The sequence below is a fragment of the Macrotis lagotis genome, chromosome 8 (assembly GCF_037893015.1).
Source record: "Macrotis lagotis isolate mMagLag1 chromosome 8, bilby.v1.9.chrom.fasta, whole genome shotgun sequence".
Taxonomy (NCBI): domain Eukaryota; kingdom Metazoa; phylum Chordata; class Mammalia; order Peramelemorphia; family Peramelidae; genus Macrotis; species Macrotis lagotis.
The window spans coordinates 18934415-18951320 of record NC_133665.1 but is presented as its reverse complement, the minus strand read 5'-3'; the positions used below and the strand labels follow the sequence as shown (position 1 = coordinate 18951320).

The 16906-nt window shown below is 40.8% G+C and overlaps 1 protein-coding gene across 5 annotated transcripts; it reads left to right on the top strand.

Annotated features, from left to right (window-relative positions):
* The first annotated feature begins 8378 nt into the window (after positions 1-8378).
* Positions 8379-16215, top strand: LOC141495289 (uncharacterized). Of its 5 annotated transcripts, none has more exons than XM_074196459.1 (3): positions 8379-8705; positions 10356-10410; positions 13786-16215. In XM_074196459.1, the coding sequence occupies exon 3, from the start codon at positions 13968-13970 to the stop codon at positions 16077-16079; it is 2112 nt and encodes a 703-aa protein (XP_074052560.1). In that variant the 5' UTR covers positions 8379-8705; positions 10356-10410; positions 13786-13967; the 3' UTR covers positions 16080-16215. The 5 variants fall into 5 exon arrangements, with proteins under 5 accessions (XP_074052560.1, XP_074052563.1, XP_074052562.1 ...); XM_074196462.1 differs by having other exon boundaries at positions 10356-10418; XM_074196461.1 differs by having other exon boundaries at positions 8379-8756.
* Positions 16216-16906: the final 691 nt, after the last annotated feature.

The following is a 16906-nucleotide window of genomic DNA, read 5'->3' as shown; positions in this document are numbered from 1 at the left end:
CCTGAGTTCAAATGGCCTCAGACACTCAATAATTACCTGGCTGTGTGGCCTTGGGCAAGCCACTTAACCCCACTTGCCTTGCAAAAGCCAAAAAAAAAAAAAAAGAACAGTGTATTCAACTGAAAACAAGTTATACAATAATCGACTGTGAATGACTTTGCTATTCTCAGTAATACAATGATCCAAGATAATTCTGAAGAATTTATGATGGAAAATGCTATCTCCCCTTCAGAGAAGGAACTAATGGAATCTGAATACAGATCAAAGCATACTTTTTTAAACTTTATTTTCCTTGGATTTTTTTGGTCTGTATTTTCCTTTACCACATGAGTTCTATAGAAATTTGCTTTTGTATGACTGCACATATCTATATCCAATTATCTGCCTTCTCAAAGATGTGCCAATGATAGCAAAAACAGAATCTGGCACTCAAAATTTGGAAAAAAGAATATTAAAAATTTTTTTACAAGTACTGGGGGAAAATAATATAAAAAAAGAAAAACTAGTTCAATAGATCCTATTAAAATGTATAAGGTAAGGAAATCAAGAATCCAAAACAAAGGAAGGCGGTACCTAAGATAAGGTACCTTAGGCGGTACCTTAACCCCATTTGCCTTGCAAAAACAATAACAAAAGTATTACTAGCTTATTCTCCATATTTATAAAAGCAAAATTATCTATCTACACTTTATTATTGGGGTTTTTTTAAGTTTTTTTTGCAAGGCAGATGGGGTTAGGTAGCTTGCCCAAGGCCACACAGCTAGGTAATTATTGAGTGTCTAAGGCCGGATTTGAACTGGGGACTCCTGGCACCAGGGCCAGTACTCTATCCACAGTGCCACCTAGCTGCCCCCTTAATCTAGAATCATGAAATGTATTTAATTCATATTTCAATTACATTTAGACATTTTTGGTGATCAATACTTTTTTTCACCTCCCCCCCCACAAAAAAAAATTCCTTCTGAAGTCCTTACGAAGCATTAACTTTTCATTACCTCAGTAATGCTTGTTATCCCCTTCATTTTTTTTTTTGCAAGGCAAATGGGGTTAAGCAGCTTGCCCAAGGACACACAGCTAGGTAATTATTAAGTGTCTGAGACTGGATTTGAACCCAGGTACTTCTGACTCCAGGGCCAGTGCTTTATCTACTGCACCACCAAGCCGCCCCCCTCCCCTTCATTTTCAAAAGCTGCTTATAGAAATTTTCTGTCTGTTTTGGAGTTAAATTGTATTCATCCTTGATAAAGACTTCTTTTGTATCAGGTCTAATACCATGTGGCAAATGTTTGTAAAAAAATAAAAGAGCACTGGTGAAAAGTCCCAGCATTTAGCCACATAGATAGGCCAGGTGATAAACTTTTTTGTCTGAAAGAATACAAAATTAAGGTAATTACTTTTTACTGAAGAAAGATTTTCCTTTGGAAGACTCTTCACTAAGCTGAAAATGGTAATAACTCATTACCAAAAAAATACATTTCTCATTGATATTAAAAAAAACTCAACAAAATTTTAAAAAATTCAAAATAGATACTGGTAATGTGTGGGGTAAATAAGCAGAGCATAAAACCAGACATGTTTAAAATTCATGTAATTATGACATACAGCTTAAAGTAGGGCTTTTTAACATTTCTTTTTTTCATATTTGGTAGTCCATTATCAATATATTAAAACAATATTAAATCAATATATTAAAACAAGTTAAAAATCAGGACACTGAAGCACTCATTGGAGCAATTTGTAACACTACCGGATACCACTACTAGGTCTGTATACGTATCAAAGGGATCAGAGAGAAAAAGGAAACATCCTTTATGAAAAAATATTATGCCAGCTCTTTTTTGTGGTGGCAAAGAACTAGAAATTGAAGGAATACCTTTCAAGTGGGGAACAGCTGAACAAGTTCTGGTATTTGATTGTGTTGGGATACTATTATATTCTAAAAAATGTTAAAGTAGGATGGTTTCAGAAAAACCTGGAAAGACTTACATGAACTGATGCAAAGTGAAGTGAGCTGAAAAAGCTAAGACCAATATTGTAAGATGATCAACTGTGAATGATGTAGCTATTTTCAGAAATACATTCATACAAGACAAACCAGAAGGAATTATGAAAAATACTAATACGAGAGAAAGAACTGACAAAGTATGAATGCGTATTGCAGCATATTTTTACCTTTTTTTCTTGTTTTTATGTTTGTTTTCTTTTTCAAAAGTTAATATCAAAATATATTTTGTATGACTGCATATGTAGGATCAAAGAGCTTGCCTTCTCAAGGAGTGAAGGGGAGAAAGACAATTTAGAATGCAACAATTATTAAAATCATTTTTACATGTAATTGAGAAAAATAAAAACAATCTTAAAAAGCACACAAAGATTTTTCCCTTTTGTTCTGTTACTTCACTCACAACATGACTAATGTGAATTTATGTTTAACATGACTGAAAACATATAAAAGTGACCAGACATATTATTTTTGTCAAGATTTAATGGTTTCACTCTTTTCTTAGAAAAACCTAGACTAGCCTTTGCTGGAAAAAAAAGATAGTGCCCAATACAGATGTACATCCTGATTTTTCAAGATTAGGGGAAAAAACCTCTTAATTTACTGAACATGTACCGAACACTTATTGAGTACTTAGTGTTGAATATTTCAAGAAACTTAAGACACAATTCTTTCTTCAAAAGAGTGGTTTATATTAAATGCCAAATAAGTGGTGAGGGCAATTAAGTATTCAGGAGAGTTCTAAAGGTGAAATGAGTTCTGGGGCCAAAATGAATGAGATAAACTAGGCTGTGAAAGAAGGATAGAAGCAATGAGTAGAAGTGAGAAATATATCCAAGGTGGGACTAAAGGGATATAATTGCAGTGGTTTTTCAGGGAGCAATCAATAACTCTTAGTAGAATATTAATGTAGAAGTAGACAAAATCAGGCTATAGAGCTGGAAGGGACCTCAGAAGGCATTGAACTAGATGATCAGACATGTCATTTATAGAAGACCACATACTATGAAATGTGCCAAGCATTGTGCTAAGAAATGAAATGGAGATGGTAAAGCAAAAACTATCCCTGTCCTCACATTTACATTCTAATGAGGGAGACAAAAATGAATAAATAGGTACATGTATTTACAGGTACACACAGATTAGAAGGACAATATTAGAAGAGAAGATCAGAGCAATTAAGGGAGACTACAAAAAGTCTTCAGCAAGGCTGCTCTCAGAACTGAATCTTGAAGAAAACCAGAAACTCAAAGAGAATGAGGTTGAGACAGAAGAATCAAGGAAAGCAGTCAGACTGGGCAAAGGCATGGAAATGGGAAATGAAAAGCTGTGGGACAGTTAAGTATAGCCAGAGGACAGCACAGTCTAGCTGGAATAAGCTAGATTACAGTTTGTGGAAGGTAGTAATGTATCAGAAGGTTAAAAGGGCAGGAATGGGTCAGGTTGTGAAGCCCTTTAAGTAACAAAGAGAAGAATTTATAATTGATCTTAAGAGAGCTCCTTCAATCTATTGAGATTAGGAATAGTCCCATGATTTAGGAAAGTTACCATGGTAGTTAAAAGAAGATGGATTGGTCTGAGGAAGCCTAAAGCAGAGAGCCCCATTAGAAGGCTACTACGCTAATCCAAGAGAAAGGTGATAAAGGTCTTTTCTTTTAAATTGTTTAGCAATTTAGCATTTAATAAGCTTCAGGTCACATACTACTTGATATAGCTTTTTATTTAATTTATTTTTTATTAAAGATATTATTTGAGTTTTACATTTTTCCCCCAATCTTGCTTCCCTCCCCCCTCCCCCCCCCCCCCACAGGATACACTCTGTCAGTCTTTACTTTGTTTCCATGTTGTACCTTGATCCAAATTGGGTATGATGAAAGAGAAATCATATCCTTAAAGAGAAGTCTAAGAGGTAATGAGATCAGACAGTAAGTTATCTGTTGTTTTTCTAAATTAAAGGGAATAGTCCTTGTACTTTGTTCAAACTCCACAGCTCCTTATCTGGATACAGATGGTACTCTCCTTTGCTGACAGCCCAAAATTGTTCCCGATTGTTGCACTGATGGAATGAGCAAGTCCTTCAAGCTTGAACATCACTCCCATGTTGCTGTTAGGGTGTACAGTGTTTTTCTGGTTCTGCTCATCTCACTGATAACGGTCTTTTCTAATGTAGAGTGCTAGCTCTGCAAGTGAAGAAAAAAGGAACAGCTATAAGAGATTTGTGAAGGTAGAGGAAGGAGTCCAAGACAATACCATGGTTTCAAACTTGGGTAACTGGAGAATGATGGGTTAGCTCTGCTAAGATGTCACATGTGTTCCTAAATGTTACTACACAATAAAAACAACAGGACTTATAGGAAAATGGGGTTAGGTACACAATATTCAAAACCTTCATTAGTAACACATTTTTAAAAAGTCAGGAATCTAATAAAAGGAGCAGAACAGTTTTATATATATTAAACAGTTAAGAAATACAGCTAGGTGGTGCAGTGGATAGAGTACCAGCCCTGGAGTCAGGAGTACCTGAGTTCAAATTCAACCTCAAACGCTTAATAAATACCTAGCTGTGTAACCTTGGGCAAGTCACTTAACCCCATTGCCTTGCAAAAATAAGAAAAAATACAAAAATTTCATGAGTTCAAATCTGGCCTTGGACTTCCTAGCTAGCTAATCCCCGGCAAAGCACCAGGGTAAACAGATAGCTAGGTGGCACAGTGGATAATGCACTGGCCTTGGAAGAATTCAGCCTCTGACACTTGACACAAAAAAATAGTGATGATTATCATGGCTTGAGTTGTTGCTCAGCCTGTACCTTGCACCCCAGTTCTCACGGTATTGGCCTGGTAAAGACAAGAGCTGCTAGTAAAAAGGTGTCTTTAGCAGGCAGCCACAACTCCAGAATGCAGGGGGTGGGGTGGATCAAAGGTTGGTCAGAAGGTTCCAATTTATGTGAGTCATTGTGAAGTGGGACGGTTTCTGTTTTCTCTTTGTTGCTCCCAGAGGAAATTGGGTATAATGGGTCAATACATGTGAATTATGCTTAGCTTGTTTCCTTAATATATCAAGCCTATTGGAACAAATTCATGTTTCCAAAACCAGTATTATAGCAGAACTGACTGTAATAGGGAATTTGAAAAGAGAGTTGGCTTAAAGAGAAAAGATTCTGTTTCGGCATGTTGATCCTGAATACTTAAAGATAATTCAGATGATCAAAGGCACAAGACTAGCATGTAGGAGTCTACATCTAGGAATCATCTGTATAGAGAGGATATCTGAAACTCAAGGGAGCTGATGAGTTCACCAAGTGAGACAGGATAGAGAGAGAGAAAAGGAAAAAGAGGGCCCTTCCTCTAACATTCCACACTTCTTCCACTCAGATACAAATAAAATCCTGGATAGTAAGTAGAAGTGGGATAAGATTGCTGGAATCCTAATAAAATTCACTACAGGTAGGCTGAATGGTTAAAATAAAGCCAATTGGTTATGAAATTTCTGGCTCTGCACCATAAAAGAAGAGTAACCTTGGAGTCAGTCACTTTAACCTCTTTGTCTTGTCACCTGAACAGGAATAATGTTAGGAATAAGTGATATAATGTAAATATAACCCTCTATAAACTAAAAGCTCTATATGTATGTAAGCTATATGGAAACTGTCAAATAATAGCAGTTAATAGCCCTTGCTAAAGGAACAAAGAAACCAAGTATTTAAAATCAAAGGCAAACTTAAAACTTTTAAAGAAACTTACATTTGAATTTCTTTTCCATTTGGAGGAATATTCCATAAAGTCACCAACAAAAACACATTCTCATTCTCATTCACAAGTGATGTATTAGCATTTTGCTTGTTCTTTCTATATCCCAACAAATCTTCTGTTGCCTTCTTAATCTGGAAACAAAGTTTTTTTTAAGAAAGCTTAAATTTGGTTCAGTTATATAATTCAATCTCAGTTTGAATTTTTCTTCATTGATTTTTCTCCTGTGCAGATCCTACATTTTAACATTTGCCATATAATCTCAAAATTGATAAAAAAAAAAAAACCATTACATATTTATTATTTGCACCAAAAAGCACCCAAGAGTGTATCATCGAGGGTAGTTGGATGGATATGGCACAGGGTTTGGAGTAGGGAAGACTAATTCATGAGTTCAGATCTGGTCTCAGACTTCCTAGCTAGTTAACCTTAGGCAAACCACTAGGGCAAAAAGGGCAGCTAGGTGGAACAGTACGATGGTTTTGGAATCAGGAGGATGGAGAGTTCAAATTCAGCCTCAGACACTTGCTAGCTGTTTGACCTTGGGCAAGTCACTTAACCTTGATCACCTCTCATCCAGGGCTAGTTCTAGTCATTCTGATTCATACCTGGCCACTGGACCCAGATGGCTCTGGAGGAGAAAGTGAGACTGATGAATTAGCACATCACCCCTCACTCAAATCCAATTCATGTGCTTGTCATGGCATTACCTCCCTCATGATCTTCATTGAGACTGAAGGACAAACATCATCATCATCATTACTAAGCAAAGTCCTAAAATGAGTTGGAGAAGAAAAATGGAAAACCACTCCATTCTTTGGAAAATGCCAAGTGAGATCAGGACCAGAGACCAAAAAATGGCATAACAACTAAAACAACACAATCTATCCATGCCCTCTCATCCAGAGCAATTTTTGTTCCTGTCCTTCCATAGATTTTGTATAGAAGAAAAGCTACAGACTCCATATTCATAGAGGCCAACTCTACAAGAAAGTAATTGCTTAATAAAGTTTGTTAAATGAATGAAACTTGCCACACTTAGGTAGTCTTTAAAGGAAGCTCAAGCCCTCTCCCACTGGAAACTCTCACAGAAGTTTCAACTTTATTCTTTTTCTTTCATTTCAAAGAGGTTCAATAACAGCAGAGGGTAAATTTGTGCATTAACTGGATTTAAATGTGGCAGAATTGCAAGGTGCTCAACTTTATTCTCTCTTCTAGAATTATATCCAGTAGCAAGACAAAAGTCAAAGTGAATGGCCAGTGATGCAGTGGATGACTTTGACTGCTTCATAGAGTGACAAATGTCAAGTTCCATGGAACCTGTTTCAGTTCCCTTTAAATTGTTCTCATCCACTAATTCCACTTTGGGAAAGTCCTGATGTGCTTAGGGTAGACATACTTCTAATTCACAGACAGGCTTCAGGCCTTAACCTAGTTTAGTTCATTGGCCAAGATAGCCAAAGTGTGGCTGGTCACAATGCTACAGTTTCTTAGAGCCACAGGTGAGAACTGGGTGAAAGGTAAACACCAAAGATAGGATAAGCAGCTCTGAAAAAGGTTCAGCAAGCCCTCAAACCAAAGGTGCTAGTCTACCTGAAAAATACCATACTAAGTAGAAAGACCAAGCAAGGAGCACTGTACTAGACAGGTGACAAAATGAAAAAATTACAAAATGGTGATCTGTATGCAAAGAAATAAATTTGAAATAGAATTTGGAAAAAAAGCAAAGATTAAAAAAACTGTGATGGCAAAGAATACAGGAGGAGTTATGTTAGAGCTGATATTAAGGGTATGTCAAAGATGAAATGGGAGTGCACTTCAGGTCTTGGGGAAAGCTTTTGCCAATGGACAACTGTAGATCTTAAAAGTTTTAAAGATTTCACCCATATCCACATAAAAAATGTCTTTCAGGTAGCTGGGAGATCCAGGAATGGAGCCTAGGAGAGAGAGACTGAGACTGGACATAGATACGTTTGGAAATATTTACATTATTGGTTGTTATTCGATTGTATCGAACTCTTTTATGAATCCATGTGGTGTTTCCTAGGCAGACACTGGAGTGGTTGGCCACTGTCCATTTCTTTTTTACAAGTGAGGAAACTGAGGTAATCACAGTGAAATGAACTCTTAGACTCCACCTAACTGCCTCCTAGGATCATTTACATAAAGAGGGCAATTTAAAGGGCGGAGATAATGGGAGGGGGGAGAGGAATGGAAGACAGATACCAACACACACAAGAAACGTGCTAAAACCGGGGAGCCGAGCCGGGGAGCGGGCCCGGAGCAGGCCCACTCTCCGGGGGGCGGGCGTCCAGTGTCCACTGTGCCGGCGGAACAGTCCAGTCACCTCCGGGGGCGGGCAGAGACCAAATCCCGGTCCTCCGCCTCGAGGCTGCGCCGGCGGCAATGCCGAAGGGCCGAACGTGGCCACCGGGAGCCCCGGGGGGAAGCGCCGCGGTCCGGGCGAGCGGCGGCATCTCGGGAAGGAGCGGGGCCCCCAGGCACAAGGCCCCGGGGCTCCCGAGCTCGGTCTGGGCCGGCCCCGCTTCGCACCCCGCAACAGCGGCTGCGGCCTGTCCCGGGATGCGGCGGCCCCGGCCGCGGCCCGTGCAGAAGCATGCGTTCCCGGCCCGGGCCTCCCTCCCGGTGAGACACAAGCCCAGGCCGCGGCTGCTCCGGGCACGGCGCACTCATCTGGTCTAGAGGAAAAGGGTCGCGGGAGGGAGCGCAAAGGGACATGGGAAGCGCACCTCCTTCGCGCAGGCGCAAATGGTGATTTCCGGTTCCCGAAGCAGGACGCCGGAAATGAGGTAAAATTGCCGCGCTACTTTGCTGGAGCACTGGAGTCCCGCAGTTGCTTCGCGTTGCCTGTGCTTGCGTCAGTGCTTGGTCCTTTAGTTCTCTTCAGGAGCGGGAGAGGTTGTGGAAGCGAACGGACGTCGGTTCTCTCTAATGTTGGTATCCATCTCCCCCGCGACCCCCTCCGGCTCTTTGTTCTTTAGCCGGTTAGTTGATGAACTCTCTGCCCATCCAAGCTTTGATCAGTCCCAAGCCTACCCTGAGGGGCAGGGGAGGCCGCGGTGATGGAAGCTTGTCACCCGATGAACTGGGGTCTCTTAGGGGAAGGCCAGCTCAAAGACTTGAGGTTTTTTCCCTCTTCCTGGGGACTGAATGACCGTACCCAGGATCAGAGATTTAGAGCTGATCTTTAGGTGTCTTCACTCCCTTCATTTAAAGATGAAGCAGTGGCTCAGATTAAATGACTCAGATTCACGCCCATGTCTCCAGAGGGTTCGAACCTGTCTGACTCATTCCATTCTCAGTACATTATGCTTCCCTAATTAGTGGACTTGGAATGAGAGAACGTGGGCTCCAATCTCAGATGTCCCACTTGATCTCTGGAACCTTAGGTAAGGGGCTTGAAGGGATGGGACTCGATGGCTTTTAGTGGCCCTTCGAACATATGTCTATGATGTCTTCAGGTCTCACTTTCACTAACCTTGCCCCAAATCTTTTATCTCTGAGATGCTAACAAGACTTAGTTTTAATTTTTTCTTCTCCCTTGTGTTAATGATGAAATTGTGCATCTGTTGTAATGGCATTTTCCTCTTAAATTTGGAGCAGAAGCAACAGGGAGGCATACTGGCCAAGTGTAGCATGAACTGAAGTGGTAGCTGATGCAGTACCATCTGTGATTAGTAGCAGCATTGTTAGTGATCTGTGGGCCAGAGTTCATTCCTTGCTATAATATGTTAATGGAATTATCCCAGAATTCCAGGCTCCTAATCTTGGAGACATCACTCTCTACATTCAAGCAGTTGCCAGCCTCTGTACTTTTTTTTTTTTAGGTTTTTGCAGCCTCTGTACTTTTACAATGTATCTTACCAATCCTTCCTTCATTTCACTCAAGTACAGAACCTCAAAACTTTTCATTTGAACTACCGAAATAGCTTTTGTTTTACACTGCCCCTGAAACAACTTGAATGTGTCCTTGACATTTCTGCCACAAATAAGAATAGAGACTGGACCTGTGATTTTATTACCACAAGGAATTTCTTTTGAGAAAATTCCCTATACTATTTAGATGAACAACTTTGCAGTTTATAGGCTTAGAGAGCTACTTAGACCACTGAGAGACTCAGAGCTCCATAGCCAGTGGATCTCTTGAATTGGCACTTAAACACAGATTGTTTTGGCCTGAAACTTACCTTTCTGTGAAGCCACATTGCCTCTAAAACGCCCCAACTATTCTGATCTTGGCCCACCTCATATTACTCCCTATTACCTTCAAAATAAAGTCTAAACTTCTACCTTACAATTTAAGGATTTTTCACAATCTGAGTCCACTTTTATCAATCTAACCTTAATTCATACTAGACCCAATCAATTCAATCCAACAAATTTGTATTAATCACATTCTTTGTTGAAGGAACTGAATTAGGGACAATGAATAACAAAGGCAAAGTGAAAACCTGACCTCAAGGAGTTTATAGTATGCTTTCTCTTATATTCATCACTTATTCCCAATTTTAGCCAAACTGGACAATAGATTCTCAATTCCTGTCCTGCCATCTGGATCTTTATACCTTTGCCCTTTCCCTCAGATTCTACCACCATGAAGAAATAGAATCATTCCAAGTGGCTGAAGGAGGAGTACAAGTATGCAAGTATTACTACCCTTAGTAATATATATATATAATGCAACCAATATCCTTCCCCCTTCAAATTTTTCTTAGCATTTTGCCTGATTCTTTACTTTGCACTCATCTTATTATAGTTATTTTGGGTTCTTGTTCTTTCCTTTGTTCTTGTTCTTTTCAACTGCCTTTGAAGAATTGAACGTGGGTTTCACAGAGGTAATTAGAGAGGAGCATGCTGGGTGAGAGCAGGGTATAATATATGAACAACGAGGAATTCTGAAGAACAGGAATAAAAGATGTCCTCAAGGAATTAAGATAGAAAGAGAAATGGACTGGTCATGTAAAGAAGAAAGTGTTCCACTGATACCTTTGCACTGACAGGCAAAACAAAGGAAAGGCTTTAACATATTGACTGAAACTTGTAGGGAACCTAAGGTAGACATGAATGAGCTGCACAGGATGAACAGGCATAAATGGACTGCATTTTTCATTATTGGAAAGAATTCTCATACTGATATAATCACAGATCTATCTTGAGTAGTATGTTTATATGTGTACATATATATGCATGAATATCCATACATACTGAGAAACTATATAATTTAACAAATTAATAACACAGTTACTCTATTTGCACCCCTTCTGTAGCTTCTTGTCTATGCATTAAAAAATATTTTTGATGCTTTTCTGTATGTAAATATCAATGCCCACTAACCTCATTCCAATAAAATTCCTCCCTTATAATAAATATGTATAGTCCAGAAAAAAACAAGGGGAGAATAGGTAAGAAGTCAGTGGTAGACTCTCTCAACTCAAATGCATAAATTTCTTATAGTTCAGTTTAGCAACATGCAAAGAGAAAAGATAAAATATTAAAAGATAAAAGATAAAATATTAAAATGGAATTTATTGCAAGGTTGTGTGAAGTCAAGAACATTAATACAGTTGTCAAATATGAACTGGCCCAACCATTCTGGAAAACAATATGGAACTGTATCTTGAATAATTAAATAATACACACACACACACACCATTTGACTCAGTCCTAACCATAAGGGTCCACATGCATAACAAGTTTATGCCATTTTTTGTGGTAACAACTGTGAAAAAAAAGTAGGTGCCCTTCAGAGAACAACTACATAAATTGTGACAGGTAGGTGCAATGGAATATTATTTGCCCTTAAGAAATAATTAATATGAAAGGTTCAGAGAAACTTGAAAGATACAAAAGAATTCATAGAGAAATGAGTAGAAAGTCACTTAAACCAAAATGATAAAAACAAAAACAACTTTGAAAGATTTAACATCTCTTATTAATGCATTAATCAATCATGACTTTCAAAATATGATAATGAATGCCTCCAATTTTTTGGCAAAGAAGTTGTATCAGCAGTATAGAATTAAGTTGTTTTTTTAGTTATGTCCAGCTTTTCATGACCCCATATGGAGGTTTTCTTGGCAAAAATACTGAAGTACTTTGCAGTTTACTTCTCTAGCTCATCTGACAGATGAAAAATTGAGGCAAATAATTTTAAGTAGCTATTTACAGATAGTAAATGTCAGAGGCCAGATTTGAACTCAGAAAGAGGAGTCTTCAAACTCCAGGCTCAGCACTCTATCACTATGCCATCTAGATGCCCAGAGATATAGAATATATTTTTAGATATGGTCAATACATTGCTTAACCATAATTATAATAAAAGAAGTTTTATGTTTTGAGGTGGGAGATATTAGTGAGTAATAACAGATTTTAAAAAGAACTACAGCATAATCAAAATATATTTAAAAATGCAATAAAACAAAATGTTCACAAGCAAAGAGGGCAATTTTGTTCATGTTAAAAAAAAAATACATGGGGCAGCTATGTGGCCCTGTGGATAGAGCACCAGCCCTAGAGTCAGTAGGACCTGGATTCAAATTTGATCTTAGACACTTAATAATTGTGTAGCTGTGTGACCTTGGACAAGTCACTTGACCTCATTGCCTTAAATAAAAATAAAGTTAAAAAATACTTAATAAAGGTCATAGTTTCACATTCAAATTTTTGTACTTTGTTGAAATCTTTACTGTCAAAGATTAGTAAGTCAGCAAGCTCAGTCCTTTCTCCATATCCATCAGGTTTTTTTTTAATAATACATGTGGGTTACAGGCCCTGAGTTGAACCTGCTTTAGTTTAGTCTCTGAACTCTGATCACATAATTCCTGCAAGGACTTCCTTCTCTGCCATTGCACCGCTGTCACTGTGCTTGCCCTTCTCTCAAACCAAATGCTATATTGAGCCTTTTCTTTGAGAATTCTTAAATTCCTGTAATTTTGAGAAGTCCATGCCACCATAGCCTGGAAGTTCTTTCTGCCTGCTACCTTCAGAGCCTTGTGTCATTTCTTCTCAACCTTTGGAATTTTGCAGATCCTTGAGTTGTACAACATTGAAATTATAGAATTATACATCACAAAATCAAAATTACTATCAGCATTCCTAAAACAAGGATGATTAATCCAGTGCCCCAGGAACCTTAGGGTTCCATTCACAGAAAACATATATTAATAATACACACAGTCAACAGAGTAAAATGCAAAACATCAACTTGACAGGCTGCTTCAATGAACACAAGTCTAAATTACATATTTTTTCTGTGATTAAGACTAGGTAAGGCTCTCATTGATTGGCCAAGAATAGGTCATAGACCAAGCCCCACTTGGTTTTTGTTTGGGCCTCGATTGACTCGGAATAAATGTAAATAGCAGTTTTTTCTATTTTGGCCAGAAACCCTAGAATCTTCCCCTCACAGATAGTTTTTTTTTTCCCTTTGATTAGGTAAAAGAGACCATTTTTTTTGTTCTCATTTCTTCTCTAGTCTTAATCACTGAATGTTGTCTCTGGGAAAGACCTTAGTTTAAAAAGACCAAGCTCTCCCACTGCATCCAAGGTTATTCCCAGTCATCCGGATCTATATCTTTCCACTGGACCCTGATAGTTCCTGAGGAGAAAGCCTGGTGACTTTGCACAGCCCTCCCTCAGTTAAATCTAGTGCACTCACAAGTCATAGCATTACCTTCCATGCCAGGGGCCAAGAAACCCCATAAGATAAAAAGAGCAAACAAATTCCAGACATACCAGGAGCCAAGAAGCCCCATGTCAGATAAGATAAAACGAGCAAACAAAATTCCAGGCATACCAAGGGCCAAGATAAAGGAAACTCACCCTCCGTTATCAAGAACAAACTGACCACAGACTATCCCTTCTCTCAGGCCAAGGCATACCAACTCCACCCCTAAGCTAACTCCCTTGTTCCTTCTCTACAATATATAAGCATGTACTTTTTTCAAATAAACTCAGACCTTATCCACCATCCTTGAGTCTCACTCTCCTTATTCTCACCCATTCCTTTTCAAGCTGGGTCCTCCTCAACACCCCACTTTGCTGTCCCGCGGGTCAGGGCACATGGCGCCCAACGTGGGGCTCCAGGCACGGACTCTCACCAGGCAGACCCCATGAAGAAGAATCGTCGCGACCCCCTCTGATCACACCGGAGAGCCCCACGAACAGGTAAGTGACGTCTGCCTCATTCTTTTCTCATGGGTTCCAAGCTGTCTAAAGAACAGGTCTTTATACGGGACCTCAAACTGGCACTTAAAGACAGGGGAGTTAAAGTAAAGAAAAAGGATCTTGTTAGATTCTTCCTTTTTATAGATGAAGTATGCCCGTGGTTTCTGGTAACAGGACCTGAGATCCACCCAGGCAAATGGCAGAAAGTAGGAAGAGATCTTAATCAGAAATTGAAAATAGAAGGACCCGATGCCGTCCCTGTTTCAGCCCTTTCTTACTGGGGTCTTATAAGAGACATAGTGGAAAGCGCCACCGGGGACCCCACAAAACAACAGCTTCTTTCAGTTGTGGAGTCCTGCCTTCGCCCTCTTTCGCGTACAGCCTCTATAAAGTCTTTGAAAGAAGAGGAAGCGAAACCCCCTAAAACTCCAGCTAGATCTCCCTCAGCAGCTATTGAAATCCCCCCAAGCAAATCCCTCTATCCTCCTCTCCCTTCTGAGTTAACACCAGCAGAGGAGCCCATAACCTGCCCAGTGTTTACAAGAAATAAGAATCTCCGGTCCAGTCCAGAAACGGACCCAGATTCAGAGCCTCTAGACCCAGGCGATGAGGCAGAACTTGAGGAAGAGGCCGCTAGATATAATAACCCAGACTGGCCCCTAGCCTCCGCTCCCCCTCCATACCTAACCGCCCCTGCCTTCCTGCCCCTGGGGCCTAATATGACCACACTCAATAAGGCACGGGAGCAACTATCTGTGCAAGTAAAAGAACTCCGTGAGGTTTTAGATCTCCAAACGCAATATGCGCATCTCTCCAGTGAGTTGTCTGCCCTACAGGATTCATTACAAAGGTCCCTTAAAATCCCCCTCTTAAAAAACCAGTTTAATTCGAAAACCAGAAGTGAAAGCAAAACAAAACAGAGACACTCTAAGGCAGGAGCTGCCACGAATTATAAAAAACAGATGGCGTTCCCTGTCATGACAAGATCCCGCCAAGATGATAGTGACCCCGATGCAGGAGAGGCTGAGCCCCCCGAGTCTTCCCATAGTGAAGGAGAAGAGGAAGAGGAGAATAGGAACAGGGAAGACGAAAGGGAAGTGGCAGATAGTCTAGGGGAACAAAAATCACTAAATTATAGAAAAATCCACTTCAAAAGTTTGAAAGACTTACATACAGCTGTTAAGACCTATGGGCCTAATGCCCCCTTTACTCTCTCCGCACTAGAAGCCATCTCCCGTGGGGGATATCTTCTCCCCTCCGAGTGGCTCAGGGTTGTCCAGGCAGTACTTACACGAGGACAGTTCCTCACCTGGAAGGCTGATTTTTTTGATCATTGTCAAACCATTGCTTCAACTACCTATAAAACTTCTAAGGGAGCTTATGAAAAACTCACAGGGCAGGGCAAGTATGCTAGTGAAACCCGGCAGTCCCATCTCCCGATTGGATTGCTTGCTCAGGCAGCCAGTGCTCCCATTTCTGCCTGGCGGGCCCTTCCCAACACTGGCTTCCCTTTTGCACCCCTCAATAAAATCGTCCAAGGAAACCAGGAGGAATTCTCAGAATATGTAAGCAGGCTCCTGGAAGCCACAGAGAGGACCCTAGGGCAGGAAGCAACTGATGACCAGCTTGTTAGACGCTTAGCCTACGAGAATGCCAATCCCACTTGCCGCTCCATTTTACGGGGAAAATGGAGAGACAAAACCTTAGATGAAATGATAAGGCTCTGTAGAGACATAGACCCCCTTACTCAGGCAGTTCATTTAGCTGTTGGGGCAGCCCTTCAGCACTCTGACCAATCTAAGACCTGTTTTAGGTGTGGCCAGGAAGGCCACTTTGCCCACCAATGCCCAATTACCAACACCAACACAGGAGGTTTTTACCAAAGACCTAATCAACCACAGACCCTCTGCCCCAGATGTAGGAAAGGAAAGCACTGGGCCAACACCTGTCGATCCACCACCAACGCTGAAGGCCAACCCATTGTCCCATTTCCAGGAAACGGCAAGAGGGGCCAGCCCCGGGCCCCTCAAACAACCCCCAACCCGCAAGCCTCGGGGAACAGCTTGCCCACCTACCATTACACAGAGCCACCACAGGGAGCGCAGGGGTGGACTTGTGCTCCTCCTCCTGTACAATATTAAACCCTGAGGATGGTCCCAGTATGATCCCCACTGGCATCTATGGCCCACCCCCCTCAGGGATTCCTTTTTCTTATAATTGGCCGCGCCTCCTCCACCTTGGGTGACCTTATTGTCCACCCCTCTCTTGTAGACAATGATTATACGGGAGAAATTAGAATAATGGCGTCCACTCTTAATAACTCCATCACTATTCAGAAAGGACAACACCTTGCCCAAGCACTCCCGCTCCCCCTGCAAGCCCAATATTCAGCAGTTACACAAAGGAAGGGAGCTTCCAACCCAGGGTCTTCAGATGTTTTTTGGGCTCAAACCATTTCACAGGAACACCCTACACTTAAATTGGCCATTCAGGGCCGGATCTTTTCCGGCATACTAGATTCTGGGGCGGACTCCACAGTCCTCTCCAAAGAAAGTTGGCTGCCCTCCTGGCCTCTTCAGCCCTCTATGACCCACCTACAAGGAATAGGACAATCTCAAAATGCCCTACAAAGTTCTCAATGGCTTCCCTGGAAAGATGAGGAAGGAAATGTAGGTACTGTTCAACCCTATGTAGTCCCTGGCCTCCCTGTTAATCTCTGGGGAAGAGACATTCTCTCCCAAATGGGAGTCATTATGTTCAGCCCTAATTTTACAGTAACCAGCCAGATGCTTGCTCAAGGATTTCTCCCTGGACAAGGCCTTGGAAAAGAAAAGCAAGGCCAACCTCTCCCTTTGCAAATTACAGGAAAAACAGGGCGCTCGGGATTAGGGTTTGAAAACCCTTATAAAAAATAAGGGCCACTGGTTCCCCTGCACTACAGGCAGAAAAAATATCATGGAAAGATGAC

What these genes read in the sequence shown, in the direction of transcription:
- LOC141495289 (XM_074196459.1), top strand. Translation starts at nt 13,968, where the DNA reads ATGGGTTCCAAGCTGTCTAAAGAACAGGTCTTTATACGGGACCTCAAA.